The 27,138-nt window shown below is 43.1% G+C and overlaps 1 protein-coding gene across 13 annotated transcripts in view; it reads left to right on the top strand.

Annotated features, from left to right (window-relative positions):
* The first annotated feature begins 1,047 nt into the window (after positions 1–1,047).
* Positions 1,048–27,138, top strand: part of Nsd2 (nuclear receptor binding SET domain protein 2) — a 74,209-nt gene continuing 48,118 nt past the window's right edge. Inside the window, exons 1-6 of one of the 13 annotated variants that reach the window (XM_032916674.1) lie at positions 1,048–1,171; positions 1,950–2,019; positions 4,730–4,774; positions 13,516–13,549; positions 15,677–15,788; positions 25,896–26,521. In XM_032916674.1, the coding sequence (XP_032772565.1) occupies positions 25,925–26,521 (597 nt within the window). In that variant the 5' untranslated portion in view covers positions 1,048–1,171; positions 1,950–2,019; positions 4,730–4,774; ... (1 more) ...; positions 15,677–15,788; positions 25,896–25,924. Of the gene's footprint in view, positions 1,172–1,596; positions 2,020–4,729; positions 4,775–9,829; positions 10,423–13,515; positions 13,550–15,676; positions 15,789–25,895; positions 26,522–27,138 lie in introns of those variants that run through there. The other 12 variants (XM_032916676.1, XM_032916668.1, XM_032916681.1 and 9 more) reach the window with 12 other exon arrangements.

Raw genomic sequence — 27,138 nt, 5'->3', positions numbered from 1 at the left:
TGATCCGAAAGGGAGCCTGCCTCAGTCCCACGCTCTGATGCTTCTGGGAGCTGTCCTCAGGGGCTGAGAACATTCTGCGGCTGGCTCATTCTAGAAAACTCCAGGAGATAAGGCCCAGAGTCCTGGCCTCCCGAAAGGCTAGAGACCTAACTCGCAAAAAGCGAGTTGGACCTCCCAGGACCACCGCCCTTCTCCCGTCTCTAATCACACTTCTCCGACTCTGCGTCACGCGGACGCGCTCCGCGCAAAGCACGCAAGCTACCCCGATCCGCTGGGGCTGCGTTCTGATCCGCTGTAGCAACGCATCTCTGGAGACTCTGCCTCCCGACGCCTTCCCAGGACGCCAAGCGGTTCATCTTTGACAAGTGATTCTCTCCGGTGGTTGACAGCCCGCCCGACCGGGCGTCTCAGAACCTGGAGCGCCCAGCGAACGCTATCAGTGACGCGCGCCCCGCCTGCAGACGACTCCGCGCCGCCGTGTCCAGCTGTCCACGCACGGAGGCGGGCAGGCTCCGGCGCGCCACGAGCTGCTCCCGCCAGCCGCTGGAGCTCGAGGCCCGGACGCTGGGCGGGGCCGCGGCCTCCCGCGCTCCTCAGCTGCCTGAGGCCGTGTGCCCGCGTCCGCGCCCACGCCGGGCTCCGGGGCCGCGCGCGGCGATTGGGCGGTGGGTGTGACGTCACCGCGCCGTGGCTCGCCGCGGTTGCGGAGCTGGCCGCCGCCCGCGCGCCGCTCGAGGAGCGGGAGCGGGAGCGGGAGGCGAGCGGAGCGGGCGCGCGCCGGGCTCCCCAACACCCGCGCTCGGGATCGCTGCCTACCCCGCGCGCCCTACCGCTCGCCGCCTGCCGCTCGCGCGCGGCCCCGGCTCGGATTTGAAAAGCCCGGTCGCGGGCGCTTTGAGGCGGCAGCCAATCAGCGGAGCGCACTTTTCCCGCGGCTTCTGGGGGCGGCGGCGGCCCCGGCGGCGGCGGCGGCGGGCGGGAGGCGCGGGGGCGGGGTCGGCGCCGCGCGCGGAGAGCCTCGGCCTGGCCGCGCTGCGCCCGCCGCTGCCGCCGCCGCCCCCTCCTGTTTCCCTGCCTCCGCGGCCCGCGCCCGCTGCCACCGCCGCCGCCGCCGCCGCCGCCGCCGGACAGCCGCTGCCGGACAGCAGCCGGAGGATGCGACGCTGCGCAGGTCACTGGGGCCGCCGGCCAACCGCCGCGGGAACTAACCGCTGGCTGGGGAAGGGAGGCCGGGCCGGGAGGCCGGGAGATCGAGGCCGGAGGGCTGAGGGGCGGCTTGAGGGGCTGAGGGCCCGGTGCCGGGGCCAGGCCAGCGGAGGATGTGCGGCCTGAGGCGAGGGTGGAGGATCTCGGGAGGCTGGGAAGACGCGGCCTGAAGCGCCGGTCGGACGCGCACGGCCGGCGACGGCTAACGGGGCGGCGGGCGCGCGGCCATGTTGGGCCCGCTGGCCGGGGCTGCACCTGTGCCCGGCCGGCGGGCGGCCGCCTTTTTTCCCGGGGCGCCCAGCGGGCCGAGCGAGCCTTTGTGCGGCGCGGGGCGCGGGGCCGGGTGGCACGGTGGGAGGGGCGGCCGGGTGGACCGAGAGGCGCTTTTTGTGTGCGGAAGCGTCCGGCGTTGACACTCGGGACGCCGGCCGTTGGTCAGCGCGGCGCCGCGGTCGCCGGCCCTTGCCGGGCCTCGCAGGTGGAGACGAGGCAAGCTGGACCCGCGGACCCGCCCGGGGCTGTGGCCGCGCCTCACAGGGCGCGCTCCCTCGCTCGGGATGCAGCTCTCAGCCTAGAAGGCGCAGGGCGCGGCGAGCCGGACCGTGACGACCAAGCGGCTGGCTACTGCTTTGGTTTTAAATCTCGGCATTTAAAAGATGTTTGGTTTGAGTTTTGGTGACAAGAAAATGGATGAGATTGTTGCATAGGACCGGTTGCAACACTGAGCTTTTCTCCCTTCTCAGCTCAGGACGAGGTTTGACATTGACGACGAAACGGTATGAAATCGGATGTTCTGACGGGAATCATTTTCAGGTAGATAATGGGGGGAGGGTGTCTTTTATAACGGAACCCATAAAGAGACCAGTTCGATACTGAGCGAGTTCAGAATTAGGTTAGAGAAGTTCCTAAGTACTGCTAGTTTAATCTCAGACTTTGAAGGCCTTGACTTTTAAAGGAACTAAATTCGAAGATGTTTCTATTTTATGTATTTGAAATAAGATATCACCGTAGAAAGTAAGTTAGGAAACAACTCATTTTGGAAACTGAGACTTTTAACTGGCATATTTTCCATGTTTTAAGTTCTGGTGTACAGACAGACAGACAGACAGACAGACACACACACACAGTAGCATGGAGAGAGCAAGTCCTGTAAACACAGCTTTCTATGTGTTCTCCCATTCCCTAGTACTCAGAGTTCAAATCATAACTGTTGGCTAGAGATGAAGAGGGTTCACACCTTATACATTCGATTACTTTTGAGTCATTTCCTTTTCTTTCCTTCCATTTTCTTCTCTGCCCAGCAGCCTTCATTTTTGGTTTGATGGCTCATAGTTTGTGGATTTAATATTTGCTTGTGAATTTGTGTAAGCTTTTGTGAATAACTCTTACATATTCAGAACAAAAATCCTCCTGACTTTTGACCTCTGATTCTAAGGGTCAACATATAGTGAATTAAAAAAAAATAATGGCCAATTGTCATGTGTTCACAGATGTGATATGTTCATTGTAATGTTATAAACTAGCATAACTTGAAGTTTGTGGAGACAACGAGAAAGACAGTAAAAGTACAAGTGAGATTACTAGGTTATTTTTGTGCAACCAAGCTGTACAGGACTGTTAAGCCACTGCCTGCAGAATGTGAGGAACCAAAAGAAGACTTAAGTCAGAACTGCAGAATGAGTCAGGCATTAGAGACCCCGTGGGTGACTTAAGGGAGGAGTCTAGCCTTTCATCTATTCAAACATCCTTCCAAGAAGTACTCAGGCTTAAAAAGGTTTACTCACACGGCAGAATGAGAACTAATTAGTTACTTCCTTTTTTACAGTTTTGACAATTCAGTGTAAAACATGAATGTAGATGGAATTAGACTAAGAAGTGTTGGTGAGAAGATAGGAAGCACTAGTTAAATACATCCTATATGAGCTGTAGGGACTGAATCTCCTTACCAAGTAATAGCACATATAAAAACATTGTGCTAAAATGAGCTCATGAATATAATTTGAATTTATTATTTTTAACCCATCAAATAACTTTGAGTATTTTAATTAGTGATAATTGAAAACAGATTTTTATTTATTTATTTATTTTTTTGAGACAAGGTCTTGGTAAGTCACTGTGACTGCCTAGAACTTACTGTGCAGACTAGGATGGCCTTGAACTTTGAGCAATCCTCATAGTTCTGAGATTGGAAGCATGAAGGGCTATGCCCAGGTGTCAAGTGTCTCGGTTGCAGACTGAGCCCTAGACCTTGAGCATTAGGCAAGCTCTCAACTGCTGAGCTACGCCTTTAGCTTGAAGACAAGTCCTTATGTTTACATATTCCAATATTGTGTTTTATTTTCTGGCAAATTGCTCAAGACTATAGAATACATACAACTTTTATGTAAGTATTGTAGACCCCTGGTTGCACTCTCTTTCTCTTGGGTCAGTATAACCAGAGTATCTCTCTTCCCAAATTTGTGGTAATCTGTCTTCACTCCAGGCTTTTGTACAGGTTGTTGTTGGGTATGGGCCACTGATTGTTCTATATAGCACAGCATACAGCTTTGTAATGGGTTTTTTCATCTTCTGGGTAAATTCTTGAAAGTGGTATTCTGTTAGTTTTGGGCACCCTGGTTTCTGCTTTTCACTTTTTCAGATCAGAAGTTCAGTTACGTACTATTAAGTGGACATGATTTAGGGTAAGCAACCCATTTTTGGAATAGAAAAGTTGGAGAAAGCTGAATATTCAGCAAGAGAAAGAGTTGAACTGAGGTCCCATTTAAGTACATCTTAGCTTGAGCTTTATGCTAGAAGCCAAGCCCTGTGGTTCCTGCCAGTTTTGGAAGGTCCTTGTAGTTATGGTTTGACTTCTTGTAGCTCTCCTTTCTTTGATCTTTCCTTGCTCAATGATAAAGTGTGTGCCAGTGCTCAGCGAGGCCAGAAGAGAGCATCTGACCCTCTGGAGCTGGAGTTAGAAGTGATTCACACCTCCCGACATGGGTTTTGGGAATCAAACTGAGGTCCACTTGAAGAGCAGCAGGCCCTCTTAACCACTGTGTAATTTCTTTGGTCCCACATCTGTCTTTTATTTATTTGTCTGTGTATGTGTGCACAAGTGTGAAAGTCCATGTACAGGTAGAGGTCAGTAAACAATTTCCAGGACTTCTTTTGTTGTGAGTTCTAGGATTTGAACTTAGGGCCCCAGGCTTTTATTTGCTTAGCCATTGTGTCAGCCCCATCTTCTTTTGGCCATGTTTCCCCTTTGCATGATTAATTTTTTTTAAAATTTATTTATTATATATAAGTACATTGTCACTGTCCTCACACACACCAGAAGAGGGCATCAGATCCCACTATAGATGGTTGCAGGGAATTGAACTCAGGACCTCTGGAAGAGCAGTCAGTGCTCTTAACCACTGAGCCATCTCTCCAGTCCCTGCATGGTTAATTTTTATTCCTCTTTTCCACTTTATACATGCTCTGCCATGTAAGCATGGACTCACTCTTCTTTCAATTATGTCTTACCTTGAACCTCATACAGGAAGCCTCTGTTTTGGAAGTACCCTGTTTTGGAAGGCTCGTGTAGGTAAGATTTCAGTATTTGTGACTTCCCTCATCTTTTCCTATTATTATCTGTTTTAGCTATACCTCTTGCTTGCCCTGAACCCTAGTCCCACTGTGCCTTAGTCTGTAGTATTCTCTAAGTGTGTGACTTGATTTTTATTTCTCAGAGGTTTTTACCCACTTTACTAGTTAAAAATATTCCCTTGGTCCTGGGTATGGTGGCTCATTCCTTTAATCCCACCACTTGGGAGGCAAAGGTAGGAGGGTCTTTGAGTTCAAGACCAGCTAGGCCTATTTAGTGAGGTCTAGACCAGTCAGGCCTACATAGTGAGACCCTGTCTCAAAAAAGAAACACACTTTTCTGGCATTTCATTCAGTCTTAGCATTTTCTCCATAGCTCTGTGTGTTTTATTTGTTTGTCCTTCCTGTCTCCATTGAGATAGCTGTAGATGGGGATTTCGTCTTTTAGTTTTTATCCTCAGTAACTAAAATGATATCCGAAGACTGGCAGATACACACTGGTAAACCGTCATTCAGCGCTTGTATGATTATGGAGTGATGTTGATGAAGGAGGTTGTGTGAACATACTTGAGAAAGAGGAGAAACAAGGACTGGTGCAAGCGGTCAGTGAGGAGGCCTGTAGATCAGGACTAGAATAGAGTACTAGATAAATGAGAGGTCGGGGGAGGAATGGAGGACAGATGCAAGAGTAGGAGCTGATGTGTATGTGTTTTTAAGTTAAATTTACTCGTGTGTGTGTGTGTGTGTGTGTGTGTGTGTGTGTGTGCATGTGTGTGCCCATGTTTAGATTCATGCCATGGTGTGTGCATGCATCCACCAGAGGACAGTCAGCAGGAGTTCTCAGGAGTTCTGTCTGCTCTGTGGGCTGCAGTAATCGGACTCAGGTTGTCAGACTTGGTGGCAAGCACCTTTCCCTGCTGAGCCATCTTTTGGACCTCTGATGTGGTTTTGACAGACTGGAAAGCTAAAGAGGAGATGGGGCCCAGATACTATGGTAATTACAGTATGAGAATTGGTAATTACTGGCCCCATTTTTACCTTGTCCACCAGTGAGAGTGGAGAAGCCTAGCTTGTGACCTGCCTTTGTTCTTTCTGAAAGGAGGCTTTGGTGTCTTTCTTTTGGAAAGTACCCAAGAACTCACCTGGTGTTCCTGGTACTCAGGAGAATCTCTAGGTCTAGAGGATTCTCTGTCCTTCTGTACTGTCCTCTAGTCAACCCTTTGTCATGCTGCCCATCTCATTTAACATCCTGACTTATTTCTGGAGCTTTAGTGCTGTTTTAAAAAATTTTTTATTGTTGTTTATTTGTTTTGTTAGATTTTATTTTGTGTATGGCTGTTTCAACTGCGTGTTTGTACATGCATCACGCGTGTGCCCAGATCTCTGGGACTGGAGTTATGTTGGGAGCCACCATGTTGGTGCTTGAAACTCTACCTAGATCTTTGGAAGACCAGCAAGTCTCTAACTGCTGAGCCATCTCTCCAGTTTCCTGTGGTGGTTTTTGATGGTTCAGCTCTTGTCTCTGGGAAGCCTGCTTCCACTGGTGTTGCCACTCTGTAACCAAAGCCCAGATACACAGGGTGTACTTGTGCCTGATTTGTCATGGCATTGTGTCGGGCTGCCAGCACATTGCCCAGGTTTTCATCCTCTTCAGTTTTGCGAAGGGAGGATTCTGACTGGTACCTTGGTACCTTTAATAGTTGGGTGTAGAAGGGACTCAGTTAACAAATGGAGTCAGATTTTGGGTATTATTTGATATTTTCTTAATTTTCATTTCATAAAATTGTGCAGGTTTAGATTTTATCAATTAGAAATAGTTTGTATTGCTTCCTTTTTAAAGATTAGAATTTAGTGTAGAGTTTCTCTCTATGCAGCAGTGTGTGTGAGAGACAGACAGACAGACAGACACGTAGCTTGTGGTTGGCATGTAGGAATAAGTACAACTTTGAGGAGTCAGTTCTCCTGCCCTGTGCATCTTGGCCCCTTTACAAGGTTTTTGAGTTGCAATTTTTTTGTTGTTGTTGTTTTTCTTTTTTCTGTTTGAAACAGTTTATCTGTATAGTCCTGGCTGTCTTGGAACTTTCTTTGTGGGCCTGGCTGACCTCGAACTCAGGGATCCTCCTGTTCCTGTCTCAGTGCTGTACTCCCACCTCCATGCTTTTTTTATTTTTTTTTATTTTATGTTTGTGAGTGTATTGGTTGCATGTATGTAGAGATAGCATGGGTGTGACTGGTGCCAAGGATGTCAGAAGAGGACGTGGAATGGAGTTTAACATAGGTGTGAGCTACCATTTGGATGCTGGAATAGAATCCAGGTCCTTTGCAAGATCTCTTGACCACTGAGCCCCTCTGTAGCTCCTATAAGTCTTCTTTATTTCACCTTAACATCACAGCAGGAAATTTCAAAGATACTAGTTAAATTACTTGCCCGAAGTCACTATCCTTTAGTCACTATGCTTTAATGATTGGGTTTTGAAGGGCCTGGGAAAGGCCATTACAGTTTTGTACTTGCGACTCTCATTTTCTTATTTGTTTGTTTACTTACTTATGGTTTTTGAGACAGTCTTGCTGTGTAACCTTGCAGGCATGTACCACCATACCCAACTCCTGCCATTCATTTCTTGTTTATTTTAATAATAATATTGCTATTATCATCATCATCATTATTATTATTATTATTATTATTATTTGTGTGTGTATATATGCGCGTGTGTGATGCTTGTGTGTGAGAGCAGGTATCCTTGTGCTACAGGATGCACATAGAGATGAATTCTCTCTTATCTTGTTGAGGCAATGTCTTCTTTGCTGTTTCTGTGGCTCTGCATACATCAATCTAGCTGGCCCTGGAGCTTCCAGGTGGTTGTCCTGTCTCTGCCTCCTCTCATGTCTGTAAGGGTGCTAGGATTATAGATGTGGGCCACTGTATCTAGCTTTAAAAAAACAAAACAGCATCTCACTGTATAACCCTTGCTGGTCTAGAACTCACTATATAGACTAGCCTCAAACTCAAAAGAGATTTGCCTATCTGGGGTTATAGATAACACCACATCTGTTCCCCTGTTGCAGCCTTTTTTGCTTCCAAAGAGGAACACAGGTTAGGTTTGCTTGGTATGTGCTATTACTTACTGGACTATTTCCCTAGCCTGGCTGGCTGGCTGGCTGGCTGCCTGCTTACCTACCTACCTGATTGATTCATTGATTGACTGCTTCCTTCCTTTCTTCCTTCCTTCCTTCCTTCCTTCCTTCCTTCCTTCCCTTCCTTCCTTTCTTCCTTCCTTGACAGGGTCTCACGTAGTCAAGGCTGGCTTTGAACTAGCAGATGATAACTTTGAGCTTCACATCCTTGGGCCAGAGAGATGACCGATTGGGTAAAAATACTTACTGCACAAGTATGATGACCTTAGTTGATCCTCTAATCTACAGTGGAAAGAGTGAACTGACTCCAGAAAGTAATGCTGTGCCACTTTCTCGTTGTTTTGTTTTGTTTTTCCAGATAAGGATTTTTTTTTTCCCCTGTAGCCCTGGCTGTCCTGGAACTAGCACTGTACGTCACGTTGGCCTCAGACTTAACAGAGATCTGCTTGCCTCTGTTTGCCGAGTTCTGGGATTAAAGGCAGCTGTGCCACTTACTATTGTTGTACCAGGAAGCATTCTGAGTCCCAAAAGACGACCAAGGAGCCATCTCTGATGTAATCACATTAGGGGGGGTCTCTTTATGACAAGCTCAGGCTTGGGCTCTCCTCCAACCCAACCCTGACACAGCAGGACAGGAAGGGAAGGCAGGAACAGCCTTGAACCCTCAGCAGGACAAGTTTTTATAGGAAAATAGGAGTGAGGGAGAGGGTGCCCAGTCTGGCAAGCATCTAATAGAATGTCTATAAGCCAACAGGTGAGTGCTCTGAAGCAAGACCACAGTCACAAATGGTCTGAAAGTACATCTGAAGCAATCAGATTAACCTTTGATTAACTGTTGCTAGGAAGTAGCTAGGGAGTGACTTTGGCCAAGGGTAAGCCGTGGGGTACATGGTACATGGGTGCATAGGTGCAGCTTGGGTTCTGTTGCAGGTCAAGTTTTCAGGCTTTTTTTCTTTAAGATGGAGGCTGGTCCCAAGATGGAGTAGGTTTCGCTTTTCATTAACATACATCTTACATAAAACATATAATAACAATATTAGTATTTATTGTTATTATTAAACTTCCAATCCTCTTGAGTTCATCTCTCAAATGCTCGGATTAAAGGCGTATACCACCATATTCAGTTTCTGTGGTCCTAGGGATTGAGCCCCAGGCGGCTTGTGTGCTGTGTAAACCCTCTACTACCAATTGTGCTATCTCCCCAGCCTTTGGATATTTCTTTATTGAAGAAGTAACAGATTAGCCCCGTGACAGTAATAAGCTGGGACCTTGTTTTTTATCCCTTGAAGTTTAGGGACTTGTGAGTAGGAGAAAAGAAAGGACAAAAGATTTTGTTTTTGAAAACCTGTGGGTTAGTCTTGGAGGAAAAAATAAATCAACTCTAGATTTGATGAAATATCCATGTTTAACAGCTGATAAAACTACTGAGGAGAAAGGAATGTCTTAGACTATGTCATAGGACTGCCAGTGGCAGAGTAAGGACAGAAGCCTCAAGACATAACAACCTGTTTTCTTCTACAGAAAGACAGGAGAGGACTGTAGATGACAAGAGGTGGAAATCGCACTGAGAAGGGGTAGGGTTTATTTGCATCTGTGTCTGGTTAACAAAAGACATGGCTAAATCCCATTTATCACATTTGAGGAAATTAGATATTAGAATACTGAGTGCTAAGGATGTGTCTTAGTAATAGAGCTTTAAATTAAAGCCTGTGGACTCAGTCTCTAGGCTTATCATTCCAAATAAAAAGAATTTAGAACAATGTATAGGTTTGTTAGAAAAAACATATTTAAAAAATTCTCTGGTAGAGTCATTATAAGTAACACAAGGATTTTTATATTTTAAACATTTATGCAAACATTTATTAACAATGATTTGTGGTGTGGGATTTATTTCACACTTTTGACAGGAGAGAGGGTGAATGTGAGGTTAGATAAGAACTGGCTTAGATGATAGTATGAGTATGTAGGTATCTATTTTATGTGTCTTCAGAATTCCCAGAACAAAAAAAGTAACTCTTGAAAGAAAGATCTAGGTATATTACTAGGGATGGCATCAGGAAAAATTTCCTCATGGGCTGATTTGGAGCAGAACTAGAAGGGGTCTGGGGTGTCAGCTCAATACAGGGTAAAAGTACATATTCAGGAGGTCACATTATAGAAGAAGAAGAAGAATCCTAGTGTGGCTAGAGGAGAAAATGAGGTGGGTAGATGTATGTAGGCTGTTGGAGAGGGTCTTTTAGATGTTGGTAAGTATTTTCATCCTGAGGCAATGAAAGGTTAGGTTCTACAAGTATTTTAAGGGAGTTAGGTGATGTGTGCAACATGGAGGTGATGGGATGAGTATTTTGTTTTGGTTTTTGTTTTTTTTTGAGACAGGGTCTTGCTATGTAACCCTGTCTGTTCTGGAACTCGGTATCTAGACCAGGCTGGCCTTGAACTCAAACAGGTATCGTCCTGTTTCGGTCTCCTTAGTGCTGTGTGACAGTGCTTAGTGCCACCAGGCAGGTGGGAGAAGTAAGTATAATAATTGCTACTGTGCTTGTTTAGGTTAGACACTTGCTGTATTTTTCTGCTTTGTATGTCTAATATGTTTGAACATCTCATCCCTTTGAAATTTGATGTGGCTGTGTGATTTGCTTTGGTTATTGAAAAGTGGCATATTGTGGGCTGGAGAGATAGCTTTGCTGTTAAGAGCACTTGACTGTTCTTCCAGAGGACCTAAGTTCAGTCCTAGCATCCACAAACTCACAAATGTCTGTAACTCCAGTCTCAAAGGATCTGATGTCCTCTGCTGGCCTCTGTGGGCATTGCATAGGTGTGGTACACAGACGTAGTCAAAATACCCACACACATAAAAATAAATAATAAAAAAGCAAAGTATCCTTTCCATGTGTGTATGTGTATATTTATAGTTATTTAAGTGCATGTGGTTGACTGTGGAATCCAGAGGGGTCTGGGGATTGAACTCAGATCATTAGACTTGGGAAGCATCTTTACCTTGCCCGTCCAGCATATCACTTCTAAATGAAAGTTTTTTGTTTTGTTTTTATTTTTGTTTTTAAAAAAATATTTGATCACAGCAGGCAAATCACAGTCTCTTGTGCATGTGCGTGTGCGCTTTGTATGTGAATGTACACGAATGGATGACAGGTTGACATCAGCTGTTTTTCTTGATTACTTACTTCATTATTGAAAACATTTTTATTATTCATTTATTCTGTCTGTGGGTGCTTGCTTACACGTTCGCCTGTGAACCATACCCATTCAGTGCTCACTGAGGCTAGAGAGGGTATTGGACTCCTTGGAATTGCAGTTAATAGGTAGTTATGAGCCACCGTGCTGGTGCTGGGAGCCAATCCTGGCTCCTCTGTGGGAACAAAATGTTCTTAACTACTGAAGCATCTCTCTAACCCCCTGCCTCTTTTTTGAGACAGGGTGTCTTTGTATTCTGGTTTCTGCAACTCTCTGTGAAGACTTCTAACTCTGCTTCCCAAGGCCTGTACCACTTATACCTGTCTGTACTTTATTTTTTGAGAATTTCTTACTGTTTTGGCTAGACTGACTAGCCAGTGAGCCCCAAGGACCCACCCCATTATTTGGATTACTGGCATATACTCATTGCACCTATCTTTTTTTTTTTTTTCTTCTTTTTTTTTTTTTTCTTTTTTTTGGATCTGGGGACCGAACCCAGGGCTTTGTGCTTGCTAGGCAAGCGCTCTACCACTGAGCTAAATCCCCAACCCCTGCACCTATCTTTTTAAGGGATATCTTTGGGGATCTGATATCAGGTGATCATGCTTGCAAAGCAAACACTTTACCAACTGAACTATCTCACCTGCCTATTTGAGTGAAAGTTTTTTTTTTTTTTTTTTTTTTTTTTTTTTTTTTTCAGAGCTGGGGACCGAACCCAGGGCCTTGCGCTTTGCTAGGCAAGCCGCTCTACCACTGAGCCAAATCCCCAACCCCTTGAGTGAAAGTTTAAAAATGATGGCTTTTAAAAATAATTTTCTTGTTTTTCTCTCTCTCTCTCTCTCTCTCTCTCTCTCTCTCTCTCTTTTTATACAGGGTTTTTCTGTATAGCTCTGGCTGCCTTGGAAATCTCTTGTAGACTTGGCCTTGAACTCATAGAGATCTACCTGCCTCCTAAGTGATGGTGCTGGGAGTAAAGACATGTACCATCACTACCTGACTAAAGTCAATCAATCAGTCATTCTCTCTCTCTCTCTTTTCTTTTTCTTTTTGTAAAAGATTTGTTTATTTTATGTATGTGAGTACACTGTCATTGTCTTCAGACACACCAGAAGAGGGCATCAGATCCCATTACAGATGGTTGTGAGCCACCATGTGGTTGCTGGGAATCTAACTCAGGACCTCTGGAAGAGTAGTCAGTGCTCTTAACTGCTGAGGCATCTCTCCAGTCCCCCTAAAATCTCTTTTTAACATTTCATTCATTCATTCATTCATTCATTCATTCATTTTTTTTTTTTTTTTTTTTCATTCATTTTTTTTCGATATGTATCCAGGGTGTTTTACCACTGAGCTAAATCCCCAACCCCCCATTATTTTTATATGTATGGGTGTTTTATGTGCACCATGTGCATACAATACACAGTGGAGGCCAGAAGTGGGCATTGGATTCCCCTGGGACTAGAGAGATAGATAAATGTGAGCTGCCGTATAGGTACTGTGAATGGAACCCCAGTTCTCTGGAAGATCAGCCAGGTGCTCTTAACTACTGAGGCTCCCCTTCACCCCGCCCCCCACATTTTCCTTGTTTTTATTGGAAATAAATGGGTGTGTACCATTAACAAGAAAGAGAGCCATATAACAAATGTTCGGGTCTACTGTTGTACCATAACTTGAACCTGTGGTTCTCAAACAGTATCAACCTACTCAAGAACTGGTTAGAAATGCAGACTCCTCAGTCCCATCCTAGACTGTCACTGAGACATGAGCTCTGGAGTGTGGCCCAGCCTCTGTGGTCTGGCAAACTCTTCCTATAGTTCTCACACCTAGGAGTTTTTGATAAGCTTGTTAGGAGACTGCAATGTTAGACCTGGTAAGAGATAGTGATCATGTAATATAATATGGAGAAGTGAGGCATAGGTAGAAAGTTATTTTATTTTACTTTTGGTTTTCTTGAGACAGTGTGTTGATATATAGCTTTGGCTGTCCTTATATATCAGGCTGGCCTTAAACTCAGATATCTGCCTGTTTTTCAAAATTGGGATTAAAGGCACACACCACTATGCCCAGTTCTCTCTCTCTCTCTCTCTCTCTCTCTCTCTCTCTCTCTCTCTCTCTCCTGTCTCCCCCCCCCCCCTCTCTCACACACACACATTTATGAATGTTTTTGTCTGCATGCATGTATGTGTACTACATTCATTCCTGGGGTCCATGTAGGTAGTGAGCCTTCATGTGGGTGCTGGGAATTGAATCTGGGTCCTTTCTTTTGTAAGAACAAGTGCTTTTAACCATGGAACCAACTTTCTAGCCCTTAAATATGAAACATTTTAGAGTAAAACCGTTAAGGTATGTTTTTTGGGTTAATGAAATAGGGAAGTAATCTCAGTGGTGACTCGTTTTTTTCTGTCTTTTTCTTGACAGAGTCAAATGGATCGAAGTACCTTTCACTATCTCGGTAAAAGTATTATTTTATTTAACATTGACTAGTTTAGAGCTTGTGAAACCAACTGAGAAATAACAATTTGTTGGGTTCTTTTGCTTAAGTACCATTTTCTCAAGCTCACATTGAGACCTTCATTTAAACCTGTACTTCTGGGGGTTAAAGTGATAACTCAGTTAAGAGTGTTTGCTTCACAATGAAGACCAGAGTTTGGATCCTAACATCTACATACCAAACTGAGCATTTCCTACAAATGCCTGCACCTCAGCACTGAGGTGGGTGGAGATAGAAGGACTGCTGGAGCTTGTTGGCTTCTAACCTAGTTTAGTCATGAGCCTAGGGTTTGAGAAGAGACTCTACCTCAGAACAGGCAGAGTGACTATTGAAGCCCTCTTTTGTATGCATAGGTGTTTGTATCAGTACATAAAAGTGTGTATGTATTCCAATGTGTGTGTGTGTGTGTGTGTGTGTGTGTATGTGTGTGTGTGTACTCAATACATACATAGAAATAAAAGTAAATCTTAAGAAAATAAAATTGTGGGGCTTGAGAGGTGGCAAGTCCTTTATGCCCTTGGTGGGGACCTGGTTTTGGTTTCGAGCACACATAGTAGCTCACAACTGTTTGTAACTAGATCTAGGGGATTCGACCCTCGTGGCTCCTTTTGCATCAGGCATATGTGTGTTTCATGCACATATATGAGGCAAACTCTCAAATCTTTAATGTGTGGCTAAGCCACGTGGTGGTGGCGGCACATGCCTTTAATCCTGGCATTCTGGAGGCAGAGGCTGGTGGATTTCTGAGTTTGAGGCTAGCATGGTCTATAGAGTGAGTTCCAGGACATCCTGGGCTATACAGAGAGAAGCTTTGTCTCAAAACCCAAACCCAAACTAAGCCAAACCAAAAAAATTCTGTGTCTGAAGACATGGCTCAGTGCTGAAGAGCATTGGCTTCTCTTTCAGAAGCCTGAGGTACAGTTCCCAGCACTGACGTGATTAGTCTGTGACTAGTTCCAGCAGGTCTGGTACCCCTTCTGTCCTCTATCAGCATCAGGCCTTCAGGTGTATTCTTTTTCTCTCTTTATTCTTTTAAGCTGTTGTTCCCCGCCCCCTACTATTGCAGTAAAGACCTCTTGTTTTCTCCTTGCCTTTTCAGCTTATGTGGAAGCTCTGAGGTCCGGCACTTGCTTGTGTTCACACGTGTCCCCAGAACTGAGTTATTTGTTGACATATACAGTATATGTGGGCTGAAGGAAAAAAGCCACACCAACTCTGCCCAGATTACAAAAGAAAGTTACCTGGTGGCAAAGAGGAATGTGGCGACTCAGGGCTTTAGTGTTTTGTTTGACTGTGACTTAGATACTGCTGAGCACTGTCTGGTGTCTGACCAGAGGGTGCTTGGGGGCATTCCGCCTCTGTCTGCTCCTTGCTGCTTATTTGTTCCTGCTCATTCACACAGTAGTCCAAGATCAGTGGCAGCTGTCATGAGAGTGAGGAGTTCTCATGACAATCTAATGTCTAATTCCTGACAACTTTCTCTAAAATGGGAGAGAAATGTATTTCAGCAGAGGCAGCAGCACTACCAAAAGCAAAAGCTCATAAGATGAGTGAAGTTTCTAGATGTCATGTGGTGCAGACTAGTGGTGTTTTGAGTACCCTTATTAAAAGTAGGTTTTGAAAAAATCTAAGCCTACAAATGAGACTAAAAAAGGTGCATGTAGGGAAATTCTCTTCCCTTCATTTTCCTTCTTTGGTCTTTTTGCTTTTTGAGAGACAATTTCATGTACTCTAGTCTGCTGACCTTGAGTCTGGGATCCTTTTGTCTCTACCCTGCCTCTACCTTGAGAGTTCTGAGATTGTATGTAGATGATAACCACACTTGCTTTCCTCTTGTTTTTAAAGTCAGAGTCTCGATATGTAGCCTTGGCTGTTCTATAACTCAATATATAGTCTAGGCTGACCTCAAACTAACAGAGATCCCCTTGCCTCTGCTTCCTGAGTGCCGGAGTCATAGGAGTGAGACGGCCAATTTAAAATTCATATGAAACTATTGCTTTTTCTTTGGTATCTAGCTTGTGAGTCTAAACCCAAGTCGGTTTCTTCGTTACCATTAATCTCTTGGGGATCTCCATGTGTTCTTTCAAGGATCTCTATGAGTTAGTGGACTAACTCAGTGAAGAAACAGAAGCAGGTGTCTACTGGAGGGCAGTCCAGGACCCTGCTGTGGGCTTTTGGACTATTACTACTGTTTGTGCAGATAATGAAAGCTGGGCCTTGTGCATGCTAGACAAGGTCTCTACCACTGAACTATACCTCCCAGGTCCCATTACTATTTTTAAAATAATTTTTACAAATTGCGATTATAATATAATTACATCAATCTTCCTTTCCTCCTAACAAACCCCTTCCATATATACATACTTTTCATATTTATAGCCTCATGTTCTCTAATTGTTATGGGTGTGTAAGGTGTGTGTATGCCACAGTAAGCATATGGAAATCAGAGGACGGATCCAGGTGTTGGTCCTCACCTTCTACCTTATTTGAGACAGTCTCTTGTTTGCTTCTGTGCATACCAGGCTTACACGCTGGCTTACAAGCTCTGCCTCCCATCTCAGTGCAGAAGTGCTGGGGTTACAGATGTGTGCTACTGCGTTTAGGTTTCCTTGAATTCTAGGAATCTGAACTCAGGTTCTTTGTTTTTCTCTGTGTGTCTGTCTGTCTGTCTGTGCCTGTCTCTCTCTGTCTCTCTGTGCCTCTCTCTCTCTCTCTCTCTCTCTCTCTCTCTCTCTCTCTCTCTCTCTCTCTCTCTCTCTCTCTCATTTCTCTGTGTAGTCCTAGTTGTCCTGGAACTTGCTCTCAGGCTAGCCTTGAGATCCATCCGCCTGCTTCTGGCTCCTGAGTGCAGGAGTTAAAGGTATATACCATCACAGTTTGGCTGTACTCAGGTTCTTAGACTTGTACTGAAGCACTTTACTCACTGAGCTGTCACCCCAGGCAGGCACTGTCACATTGTGCTCAGCCAAAGGAGCCAGCGAGACTCAGTTGGAGGTAGAAATGTAGAACCAAAGACAAAATCCTACTCAAAATTTTATTTCTAATAAGCTAATGAACCTTCAAGGCATAATTCAGAAGTTTACTAAGTTAGAATAATGACAGAGACCCTCTCTAAAATAGTAAATAATAATTGTAACCATGAGTTTTTCTACCCACACCCCAGTTCTGGAATAACTGCTTGGAAGCTTATTATTTATGAATTATGAATGCATATGGCCTTTTGCTATACTTGTTCTCTGGCTAGCTTGTAACTTATTTAATCTGTTTAAAATATTCTATGTCTGCCACATGGCTGGTTACCCCTCCTCAGTTTCATACATCTCCTCAGTTTCATACATTCATTACAACAGAGTGGTGAATCTTCTCGCACTTGACTATCTCCTAGACTTCTGTCCCTCTACTAGAGCACCTGCCTTCTATTTCCTGCCTTTTGCTAATAGGCCATCAGCTTTTTATTGACAGGTAATGCTTGCACTCAGTACACAAGAGATTCTCTCTACAAATGACTCAGTTTTTTCCTGTTCTTTAGCTAGGTAAGTAGTGGCACATGCCTGTAATCTCAACACTTGGGAGATGATGATAGGATTAAAGAAAAATACCAAGTCCATTTTCCTGCACTGGAGGTTTCCAGTGAGCTGCTGACTTCTCCAGCCTGGTTCTGTTGATGACTTTGTCCTCCATGAGTATTGTCTTGCTCTCAACGTTGCTTGCTGTAGAATTCTTTTTATTTTTTTTTTTATTTTTCTATTTTTTGGAGACTGGGGACCCGAACCCAGGGCCTTAAGCTTGCTAGGCAAGTGCTCTACCACTGAGCTAAATCCTCAACCCCTTGCTGTAGAGTTCTTGGTATTCACTCTCAGCTTCGCTTCTCTGCATTCTTCAGTGATCCTAGAGCCAGTTCCTGTGAGCTGCCCTAGTCCTGGTACTCCTTTTGATTGTTAGCTCTCCAGCATAGCAGTGATGAGCACAGGACAGAGCAAAATTGAACTGTGAGATCCAGCCTAGTGTTCACACAATTCTTATTGTCAAGAATGTGCAAATTCTGGACACATCATTCTGAAAATTGTATATCATGATGATGAAGTAGAAAGCCTGATTACATTTAAGTATGTAGAGTCACAACACTTTGAGAAAATTTATATAACTGAAAAATAGAAGGAAATTTATAATCAAATTAGTCAGACTGTTTTGGTATTATTTAAACTTCACCTTTTACTTTTTCAAACTAAAAGATATACAGTAAAGGCCAGTTATAATGAAATTAGCAGCATAGGCCTTTTACTCTGCCTGTTACTAAGATGGGTTTGCTTTCATTTGTTGTTTATGCTGCCAATTTAAAAGCTTTGACATTAGGTTACTCTATTAGAGAAGCTTACACCCATGGCGTGGCCAGCAACAGGATGGCATTTGTTCATAGTTGTTCTTCCTTCACTGTCTCCTTGTTTGTCTGCGAGACAGGGTTTTACTCTATAGACCAGACCAGGCAGTCCTCAGACTTACTCCCAAGTGCTGGGATTAACTTTGTGTACCCCCATGTCCAGCTTTTTTGTTGTTACTCTTTTTTGAGACAGTCTTGCTCTGTAGTTTAGGGTGACCTCAAATTCATTATCCTCCTGTCTGCCCCTGAGTGCTGGGGTTACAGGCATATACTGCCACATTAAGTTTATACTTCTGTGATTGGGATATTGTTTATAGGATTTTCTTATTAATTGCTTCCTTAAGCTATTAACCATATGTGACAGGCTTGTTGGCACTGGCTCTTAGCTGAGTACTCAAGAGGGATGATTAGCCATTGGCTTGTTTTCCACCAATATAAGCTATGGAAATAGTTTGCTTGGATTTTCTTATAACATGGTGGCTGATTCTGTAGGCCTTTATTTTGTTTTATTTTTCGGTCTCCTTTTTCCTTGCTTTGAGGATTGAGCACAGAAACTTTGCATATCCTAGGCGCACTCTTCTGCTGACTTGTATCCTAGCTCCTGCAGTGTTTTGAAGACTAAGATTAGTTTGGTCCTGGCACCACTTTTACTACAATGCTTTTATCTTTTTTCTTCCTTTTTTTGGTTTGAGCATTGGCTGGCCTGGAACTCAGTATGTAGACAAAACTACCTCAAACTCAGAGAGCTGCCTGCCTCTGCCTCTCAAGGGGAGGGACTAAAGGTGTGTGTATCACCATATCTGGTTATTTAAATTTCTTTAAATTAACTTTCTAATGGGCATGGCTATTTTGCCTTCATGTATGTTTACGTACCTGTGTGTGTCTGTTGCTCATTGAGGCCATAAGAAGGTTTTGGATCCCCTGGAATTGGAGTTAAAAACAGTTGTAAGTTGTCATGTACTTACTGGGAATCCAACTCTGGGTCCTCCAGAAGAGCAATCAGGTTTCTTAACTGCTGAGCCATCTCTCCAGCCAACATTTCCATTTTTTTGGGGCAGAGTTTCAGTATTTACAGGCTTTTATGGCGCACCTTGAACTCAGGACCCTCCTGTATCAGTCTTCCCCAGTGCTGAGACTAATAGGCATGTGCTTCTTCTGGCCTAGTGATTTCTAGTATATTCCATGTTGTGCAATCATAATCACTAATTCCTAGACATTATCTTTGTATAAAACTACTAAGTCAGTTCCCTTGCTAACCTTGTCTCAGCTCTTTAATTCACTCTATTTGTCTATGCATTTACATATTTGGGAGAGTTTATGTATGCAAAATTAAACAATAAAGTCTTTGACAATTTTAAACATTTATAATGAATTTTGGTCATTTTTATCCTTCATACTTGTTCAACCACTTCTCTTTCCTGCTAAAACCCTACTTACTGAGTTCTTTGCATAATTTCATTTTGGGTGTATGTGTGTATGCCACACTGTATGTAACTATGGTTACTAGCATCAACATGTCATTGAAGAAAATGATACACCTTCCCCGGCAATCATTAACTTACTGTAATCCCTCAGGAGAGGTAGATCCTCACAGCTTCTCCTCCCCCCGTGATGAAGTGTTGAAGGGCAGTCTTGTTTAGGTAACCACAGCTGCCATGGACTCATGAATGCTATGTAGTCAGGAAGGCAGCAGAGAGTCTTTTGTGTCTGGCTTACCCCCGCCCCCATTCTACCTCACTCCCACCCCCAAGGCTTATCCATATCAGCACAAGTCTGTACTTCAGTGCTTTTAAAAATTTACTTTTATTATTTTAAATTATGTGTATGTCTGTACCTGGGGGCGTTAGGGTCTTTGGTAAGTAGTGAGCTGGCTGATGTGGGTGCTGGTAACTGAACTCAGATTCTCTGCAAGAGTAGCAAGTAGCCTAACCACTGAGCCATCTCTTTAGCTCCACCTCTCGTTTCTTAAAACTCGTTTTCAGTGCTTTTATTTAAGTATATGAGTATTCTGCATGTCTGTCTGGTGCCTACTGAGGCCAGAAGAGGCTGCTTGATCCCTTGCAATTGGAGTTCCAGATGGTTGTGAGCCATCATGTGGGTGCTTGGACTTGGACCCCAGGTCCTATTGGAGGATAAGAGTTATGGCTCAACTGTTAAGAGCACTTCCTGCTTTTGGCAGAGGACGTGAATTTGGTTTTTCACACCACCATTTGGGTGACTTATATGCTCCTGTAACTAACTTAAGCTTCAGGGACTCCATTGCCCTTTTCTGGACTCTGCAGGCACTGCATTTACATAGGCACAGACCCACCCCACATTCCTATGTAATTAAAAATAAAAGTAATTCTTAAAATATAAAAATTGTCTTAGAATCTCCAATCTCCTCACCTTTGCCGACTTATCTTTCCTCCTTATAGTCTTGTTAGAGTACCTCCTAGCTTGTCTTTGTGAAGGGCCGTGTGTAAAGCTCCTGTCGGCTGCTTACTTGTTAAATTCCTTTCTTCTTTACCTGATAGTTTAGCTGGGCATAAAGTCCTAGTAAAGAAGTTTTTTTTTTTTTTTTTTCACATGTTGGTCAGAGGACAATTTTTTTTAAATACCTTTTTTTTTTTATTTTTTTTTTTTTCAAAGATTTTACTTATTTATTGCAGAAAGTCCTACTGTCATCAAGACACCATAGGAGCAATTTTTTTTTTTTCACATGTTTGGGACTTGAACTCAGGAGGACAACGGTGGTGCTCTTTTTTAAATCAGCCCTTAAATACCTTTTTTTAAAGATCTATTTATTTATTTTATGTATGTGAGTACACTGTCACTGTCTTCAGACACACCAGAAGAGGGCATCAGATCTCATTACAGATGGTTGTGAGCCACCATGTGGTTACTGGGAATTGAACTCAGGACCTCTGGGAAGAGTAGTTAGTGCTCTTAACCGCTGAGCCACCTCTCCAGCCCCCATAGGAAGCTCTTAACCTAAATGCCACATTTCCTTTATTGGCCATCCCTTTGAAAATTGACATTCTCTCATTCTTTCTTGGCTTCCTAAGAAAAATTCTCTTTAGGATTTAAACTCCTTGAAAGCAGTCTTCTTTTGTTTACTTCCAGTAGACATGTATGTGTGGGTTAACATATATTTGATAAAATTTGCCATTCTGACTATTTAAATGTGTATATATGGGCCTGGGGATGCAGCTCAGTGGTAGAACATTTTTTTTATCTAGTATGTATGAGGTTCTGGTTTTAATCCCTGCACTGTAAAAAAGCAAAATAACCAAATTTTTAAAAAACAGGTGGAATTTCTGTGACTTCGGAGTCAGCTTGGCAGTTAGTTTAAGGCCAGGGCTAAAATAGGAAGGTCTTGGTGGGGGTGGGGGTGGAGGTTGTGGGAATAAGCATATTTATGTTGTTTTAATTTTAATGAATTATTTCTGTCAGAATCTCATTATGTAGACTTGGCTGGGACTTACCATGTTGCCTAGGCTGACATTGAATTACACGAATCTGCCTGCCTGTACCTCCCAAGTGCCAGGATCTGTACTACCAGACTACTACTATACTATCCCTTGCTTTCAACTTGAACTTTAGAAAAAAAATTTTATTGTACCTGTTTCTGTATTTTAGATGTATCTGTAGTTCTGTGGCAAGGTCAGAGCACAAACTGTAAAGTGCTTTTACTGGCTGGGCTATTTCTCCAGCCTACCTTGCTCCCTTTAAAGCATTTCTTACATGTCTGCTAGTAACAACTTTTGGTTTATATTTCTCGTTGTATTTGGCTATTATTCTTGGAGGATATTTTTTCTATGTGAAAAGTTAACAGTTTTTTTTTTTCAATACATTGACTTTGGTCTTTCTTTCTTTCTTTTTTAATTTAAAAAATAGAATTGCCAGGTAGAGCTGGCACATGCTTTTAATCCTAGCACTCAGGAGGCACAGGCAGTTGGAGGCCAGCGTGATCTACATAGAGAGAATTTTAGGGTAGTCAGGGCTACATAGGGAAACCCTGTCTCAAAAAAAACCCAAAACAAATAAAAATTGTTTTGTTTGAATGTATGTCTATGTAACATGTGTATACCTGGTACCCAAGAAGCTTAGTAGAGGATGCTGTATCCTCTGGGACTGTAGTAACTAATTACTACCCACAGCTCCATGTGGGTGCTGGCGATTGAACCCTAGGTCCCCTGGAAGAACAGTCGGTGCACTTGCATGCAACTTTTGAACCATCTCTCCAGTCCCTGGCATTGGACTGATAAGCCATAGTCTATATTACTGTTCTGAGTTTAAATAGATATTTTAAAACTTTGTTGCTGTGGATTGAATCTAGAACCTTGTACATGTTAGACAAATATCCTACTAGTGAGCTATATCCTCCAACCTTTGGTTATCTATTCATTATTGTTTTGTTCTTTTTTTTTTTTTTTTTTTTTTTCGGAGCTGGGGACCGAACCCAGGGCCTTGTGCTTGTTAGGCAAGCGTTCTACCACTGAGCTAAATCCCCAACCCCCATTATTGTTTTTTTTAAAGATTTATTTTTACCATGCGTATGTGTTTGTGTATGGATTGAAGCATGTGAATGCAGGTTCTCCTGGAGGCTGGGCATATCAGATCTTCCCAAATTAGATCCTTCTGAAGCTGTAATTATAAATTGCGAGCTGCCCAGTGTGAGTGTTAGGAACTGTTTTTTTTTCTTTCTTTCTTTCTTTTTTTTGAGAAAAAGATTTATGTGTATGCAAGTTTTGTCTACATGTATGTTTTTTTTTTTAATTTTTCATCTTTATTAACTTGGGTATTTCTTATTTACATTTAGATTGTTATTCCTTTCCGGTTTCGGGCCAACATCCCCTAACCCCTCCCTCTCCCCTTCTATATGGGCTTCCCCTCCCCATCCTCCCCCTATTACCACCCTCCCCCCAACAATCATGTTCACTAGGGGTTCAGTCTTGGCAGGACCAAGGGCTTCCCCTTCCACTGGTGCTCTTACTAGGCTATTCTTTGCTACCTATGAGGTTGGAGCCCAGGGTCAGTCCATGTTTAGTCTTTGGGTAGTGGCTTAGTCCCTGGAAGCTCTGGTTGGTTGGCATTGTTGGCATTGTTGTTCATATGGGGTCTCAAGCCCCTTCAAGCTCTTTCAGTCCTTTCTCTGATTCCTTCAACAAGGGTCCTGTTCTCAGTTCAGTGGTTTGCTGATGGCATTCGCCTATGTATTTGCTGTATTCTGGCTGTGTCTCTCAGGAGAGATCTACATCCGGTTCCTGTCAGCCTGCACTTCTTTGCTTCATCCATCTTATCTAGTTTAGTGGCTGTATATGTATGGGCCACATGTGGGGCACCCTCTGAATGGGTGTTCCTTCTGCCTCTGTTCTAAAGTTTTCCTCCCTATTCCCTCCCAAGGGTATTCTTGTTCCCCTTTTAAAGAAGGAGTGAAGCATTCACATTTTGGTCATCCTTCTTGAGTTTCATGTGTTCTGTGCATCTAGGGTAATTCGAGCATTTGGGCTTATATCCACTTATCAATGAGTGAATACCATGTGTGTTTTTCTGTGATTGGGTTAGCTCACTCAGGATGATATTTTCCAGTTCCATTCATTTGCCTATGAATTTCATAAAGTCATTGTTTTTGATAGCTGAGTAATAGTCCATTGTGTAGATGTACCACATTTTCTGTATCCATTCCTCTGTTGAAGGGCATCTGGGTTCTTTCCAGGTTCTGGCTATTATGTTTGCTTAGTGTCTACAGAGGTTAAAAGAGAGGGTAATGGATCCACAGGAACTGGATTTCCAGGTGGTTATGAAGCAGTGTATGGGTGCAGGGAATTGAACCTGGATCCTCTGAAAGAGAAGCCAGTGCTCTTAACAGCTGAGCCATTTTTCTAACCCCCAGTAAATATTCATACCTACTGAGCCATCTCTCCAGCCTAAGCTCTTATTTTTTGAAAGGTAATCTCTGTAACTTAGGATGGCCTTGAACTTAATGTAGCCTGGACTTAATAAATGACATTTATTTACTTATGTATTTATTTTTAGATTTTTTTCTTTCTTTGTTTTTTAGGAGTTTGAATTATGCTTTGGTGTGAGTTCCTTGTATGTTCGTCATGCCTGGGATTTGCTAAGTTGACTGTTAGTTTGTCTAAATTGGGAAATAGCCCCCCCACCCCCAACATTTTTTCTGCTTCATCCTCTCTTTACTTTCTGGGTAGGAATACAGACTTTATTTTGTTCCACAGTATGGTGAAACTATATTCTCACTTCTGATTTTTTCCCCTATTTTTAAAGTTTGGATATTTTTAATCTAGTTTCACATATTTTGACTCTTTTCTTAAATGTGCTTAAAAGTTTTGTCTTTGTAGTTCAGACTCACCTTGAAACTATATGGACTGAAGGGATTTCTCAGTGGTTAAGGGTGAGCACTGTTCTTCTAGAGGACCTCAGTTTGAGTCCCAGGGGCTCTGATACTTTCTTACCTCTGCAAGTACACAACATACACACACACAACACACACACACACACACACACACACACACACACACACACAGAAATATACATGAATAAAAATAATAAAATATTATTAAAAAATAAAAATCTCGGGGTTGGGGATTTAGCTCAGTGGTAGGCGCTTGCCTAGGAAGGCGCAAGGCCCTGGGTTGGTCCCCAGCTCCGAAAAAAAAAAAAAAAAAAAAAAAAAAAAAATCTCTGTAGATCAGGTTGAACTCTAGAGAGATCATCCTGCCTCTGAATCCAGAGTTCTGGGACTGAAGGCATACACCACCACAGCTGGCTTCCAGTGTGTCATTAAGACAGTGTTAAGGGATTAGAGAGATTGCTCAGTGGTTAAGAACACTTGTTCCTTTTGTAGAGCACCTCAGTCATGATGTAGCACTCACAATGATCTTTAATTCCAATTCTGTAAGACACATGTGCGCACATGCATAGGTAAAACACTGGTACACATAAATCATATTTAAAAAGACCATCCATTGACATTTTTATTTTTAGATAGTATCTCTTAGCTATAGATTTCCCACTCTGTTCCTGCTGCCTTTCGTCTTCCTTAATAGGTGGGATTGAACCAGGGCTTGGTGCATGCATGCGATCACCCTACTACTGAGCACACCCCTAGCTCACTGTACTTTTCACTTTTGAGGTAGAGTGCCAGTAAGTTAGCCAGGAGGGTTTTGAACCTATTCTGTGGCCCAGAAAGGCCCCAGACAGGTAAGATCTTCTGATCCTATTTTGGTATGGCTACATACAGTCTTTTTAAATAAAATCTGCTTCTCTGTCATAATTTTTATTTTAATTTTTAAAAATGTGTATAGATATTTTGCCTGTGTATTTGTACTCCACAAGTGTGCCTAGTGTCTATGAATGCCAGACGGGGAATGTTAGTCTCTTGGAACTTGATGCAGGTAGTTATGAGCCACCATGTAGTTGCTGGGAACTGAAACTGGGTCCTCTGTAAAAGCAATAAGCACTCTTAACACTGAGCCATCACTCTAGTCCACACGTTAAAACTTTAATGGACATCGTCCCATATTGGTTGTTGTTGGTATACCTGTCCCAGTCAGTATTTTCCCTTTTACAAATGATTCCTTGTCTTTTTTTCAGTTGTATTATTGTGTGATATTAAAATTGCCTTCTGGGGTTGGGGATTTAGCTCAGTGGTAGAGCGCTTGCCTAGCAAGTGCAAGGCCCTGGGTTCGGTCCCCAGCTCCAAAAAAAGAAAAAAAAAAAAAAAAAAAATAAAAAAAAAATAAAATTGCCTTCTACAGACTAAATTATTATACAAAACATTGTAAATTATCTCAGAAGACAAAACTGAATAAAACCAAACGTCAACAAAACTATAGAGATATTGATATACCTACCCTAGGTTTAAAATGTAATATGTTGCTTTTCTTCTTTTTTCTTTCTTTCTTTATTTTTTTAATGTTGTAGTGTTCTAAGAACCAAAGCATCTAGGCTGGATGGAATTTAGCATCAGAAAAAGTCCTCTTTCTGTTCAGAAAGTTGTAAAGTGCATGAAGATGAAGCAGGCACCAGAAATCCTTGGCAGTGCAAATGGAAAGACTCAGAACTGTGAAGTGAATCACGAATGTTCTGTATTCCTCAGCAAAGCTCAGCTTTCTAACAGCCTACAGGAGGGGGTCATGCAGAAATTTAATGGGCATGATGCACTCCCCTTTCTTCCAGCAGAGAAGTTGAAAGATCTTACTTCTTGTGTGTTTAATGGAGAACCTGGTGCTCATGATACTAAGTTGTGTTTTGAGACCCAGGAAGTAAAAGGAATTGGGACACCACCCAATACTACTCCTATCAAAAATGGCTCTCCAGAAATTAAACTGAAAATCACCAAAACATACATGAATGGGAAACCTCTCTTTGAATCTTCAATTTGTGGTGATGGCGCTGCTGATATGTCTCAGTCAGAAGAAAATGGACAAAAATCGGATAATAAGACTAGGAGGAACAGGAAGAGGAGCATAAAATATGACTCTTTACTGGAGCAGGGCCTTGTGGAAGCAGCTTTAGTGTCCAAGATCTCAAGTCCTGAAGATAAAAAGGTATTTGTGAAGGATTCTGTTGGTTTATGTGACAGTTGATGGTGTGCATGAGACCTGTATAGAATACCTTAAAATGTATGACAGTAGGTGGAAAGGTTGAGAAACAACCCTGATGGTGGCAGCTGCTGGCTTGCCTTGGTCCTGTGCAGGTGATACCTGTTGAGGCTTGGCTCCTGGTCGGTTGTTGGGCTTCCAAATATGTGGACATTGCTATCATTAGTTACCACAGCCACAAGTTGTGCCACTTGAGAAGCCAAGTGAGGTAATCATTCAGGATTAAAGTGGCTAAAAAGGCTAGATGTGGTGGTCCACACCTTTGATCCCAACACTCAAGAGACAGAGGTAGGCAGACTCTTGAGTTCCAGGCCAGCTAGGGAGATCCTGTCTGAAAACAAGAACAATAATTTCTGAATCTAAGTCTGTCAATTTTCATGGCCTTATTAGGTCTGTTTTTATGGGTTCCATCTCTCAGGTATTTTTAAGCTAACTGCTCGTGGAGATTAAACATTAAGCTTATTAAGTCTGTGCCATTTAGTGAATGGTAGAGCAGAGCTGTGCTATGGAGAGGTGCTGTTGTCATCCGTCTGTCTACATATGCCACTGTCTACTCAATGCTC

Source organism: Rattus rattus, chromosome 11, assembly GCF_011064425.1.
Source record: "Rattus rattus isolate New Zealand chromosome 11, Rrattus_CSIRO_v1, whole genome shotgun sequence".
In the NCBI taxonomy this organism is placed as follows: Eukaryota; Metazoa; Chordata; class Mammalia; order Rodentia; family Muridae; genus Rattus; species Rattus rattus.
This window is presented reverse-complemented; position numbering and strand designations above follow the sequence as displayed.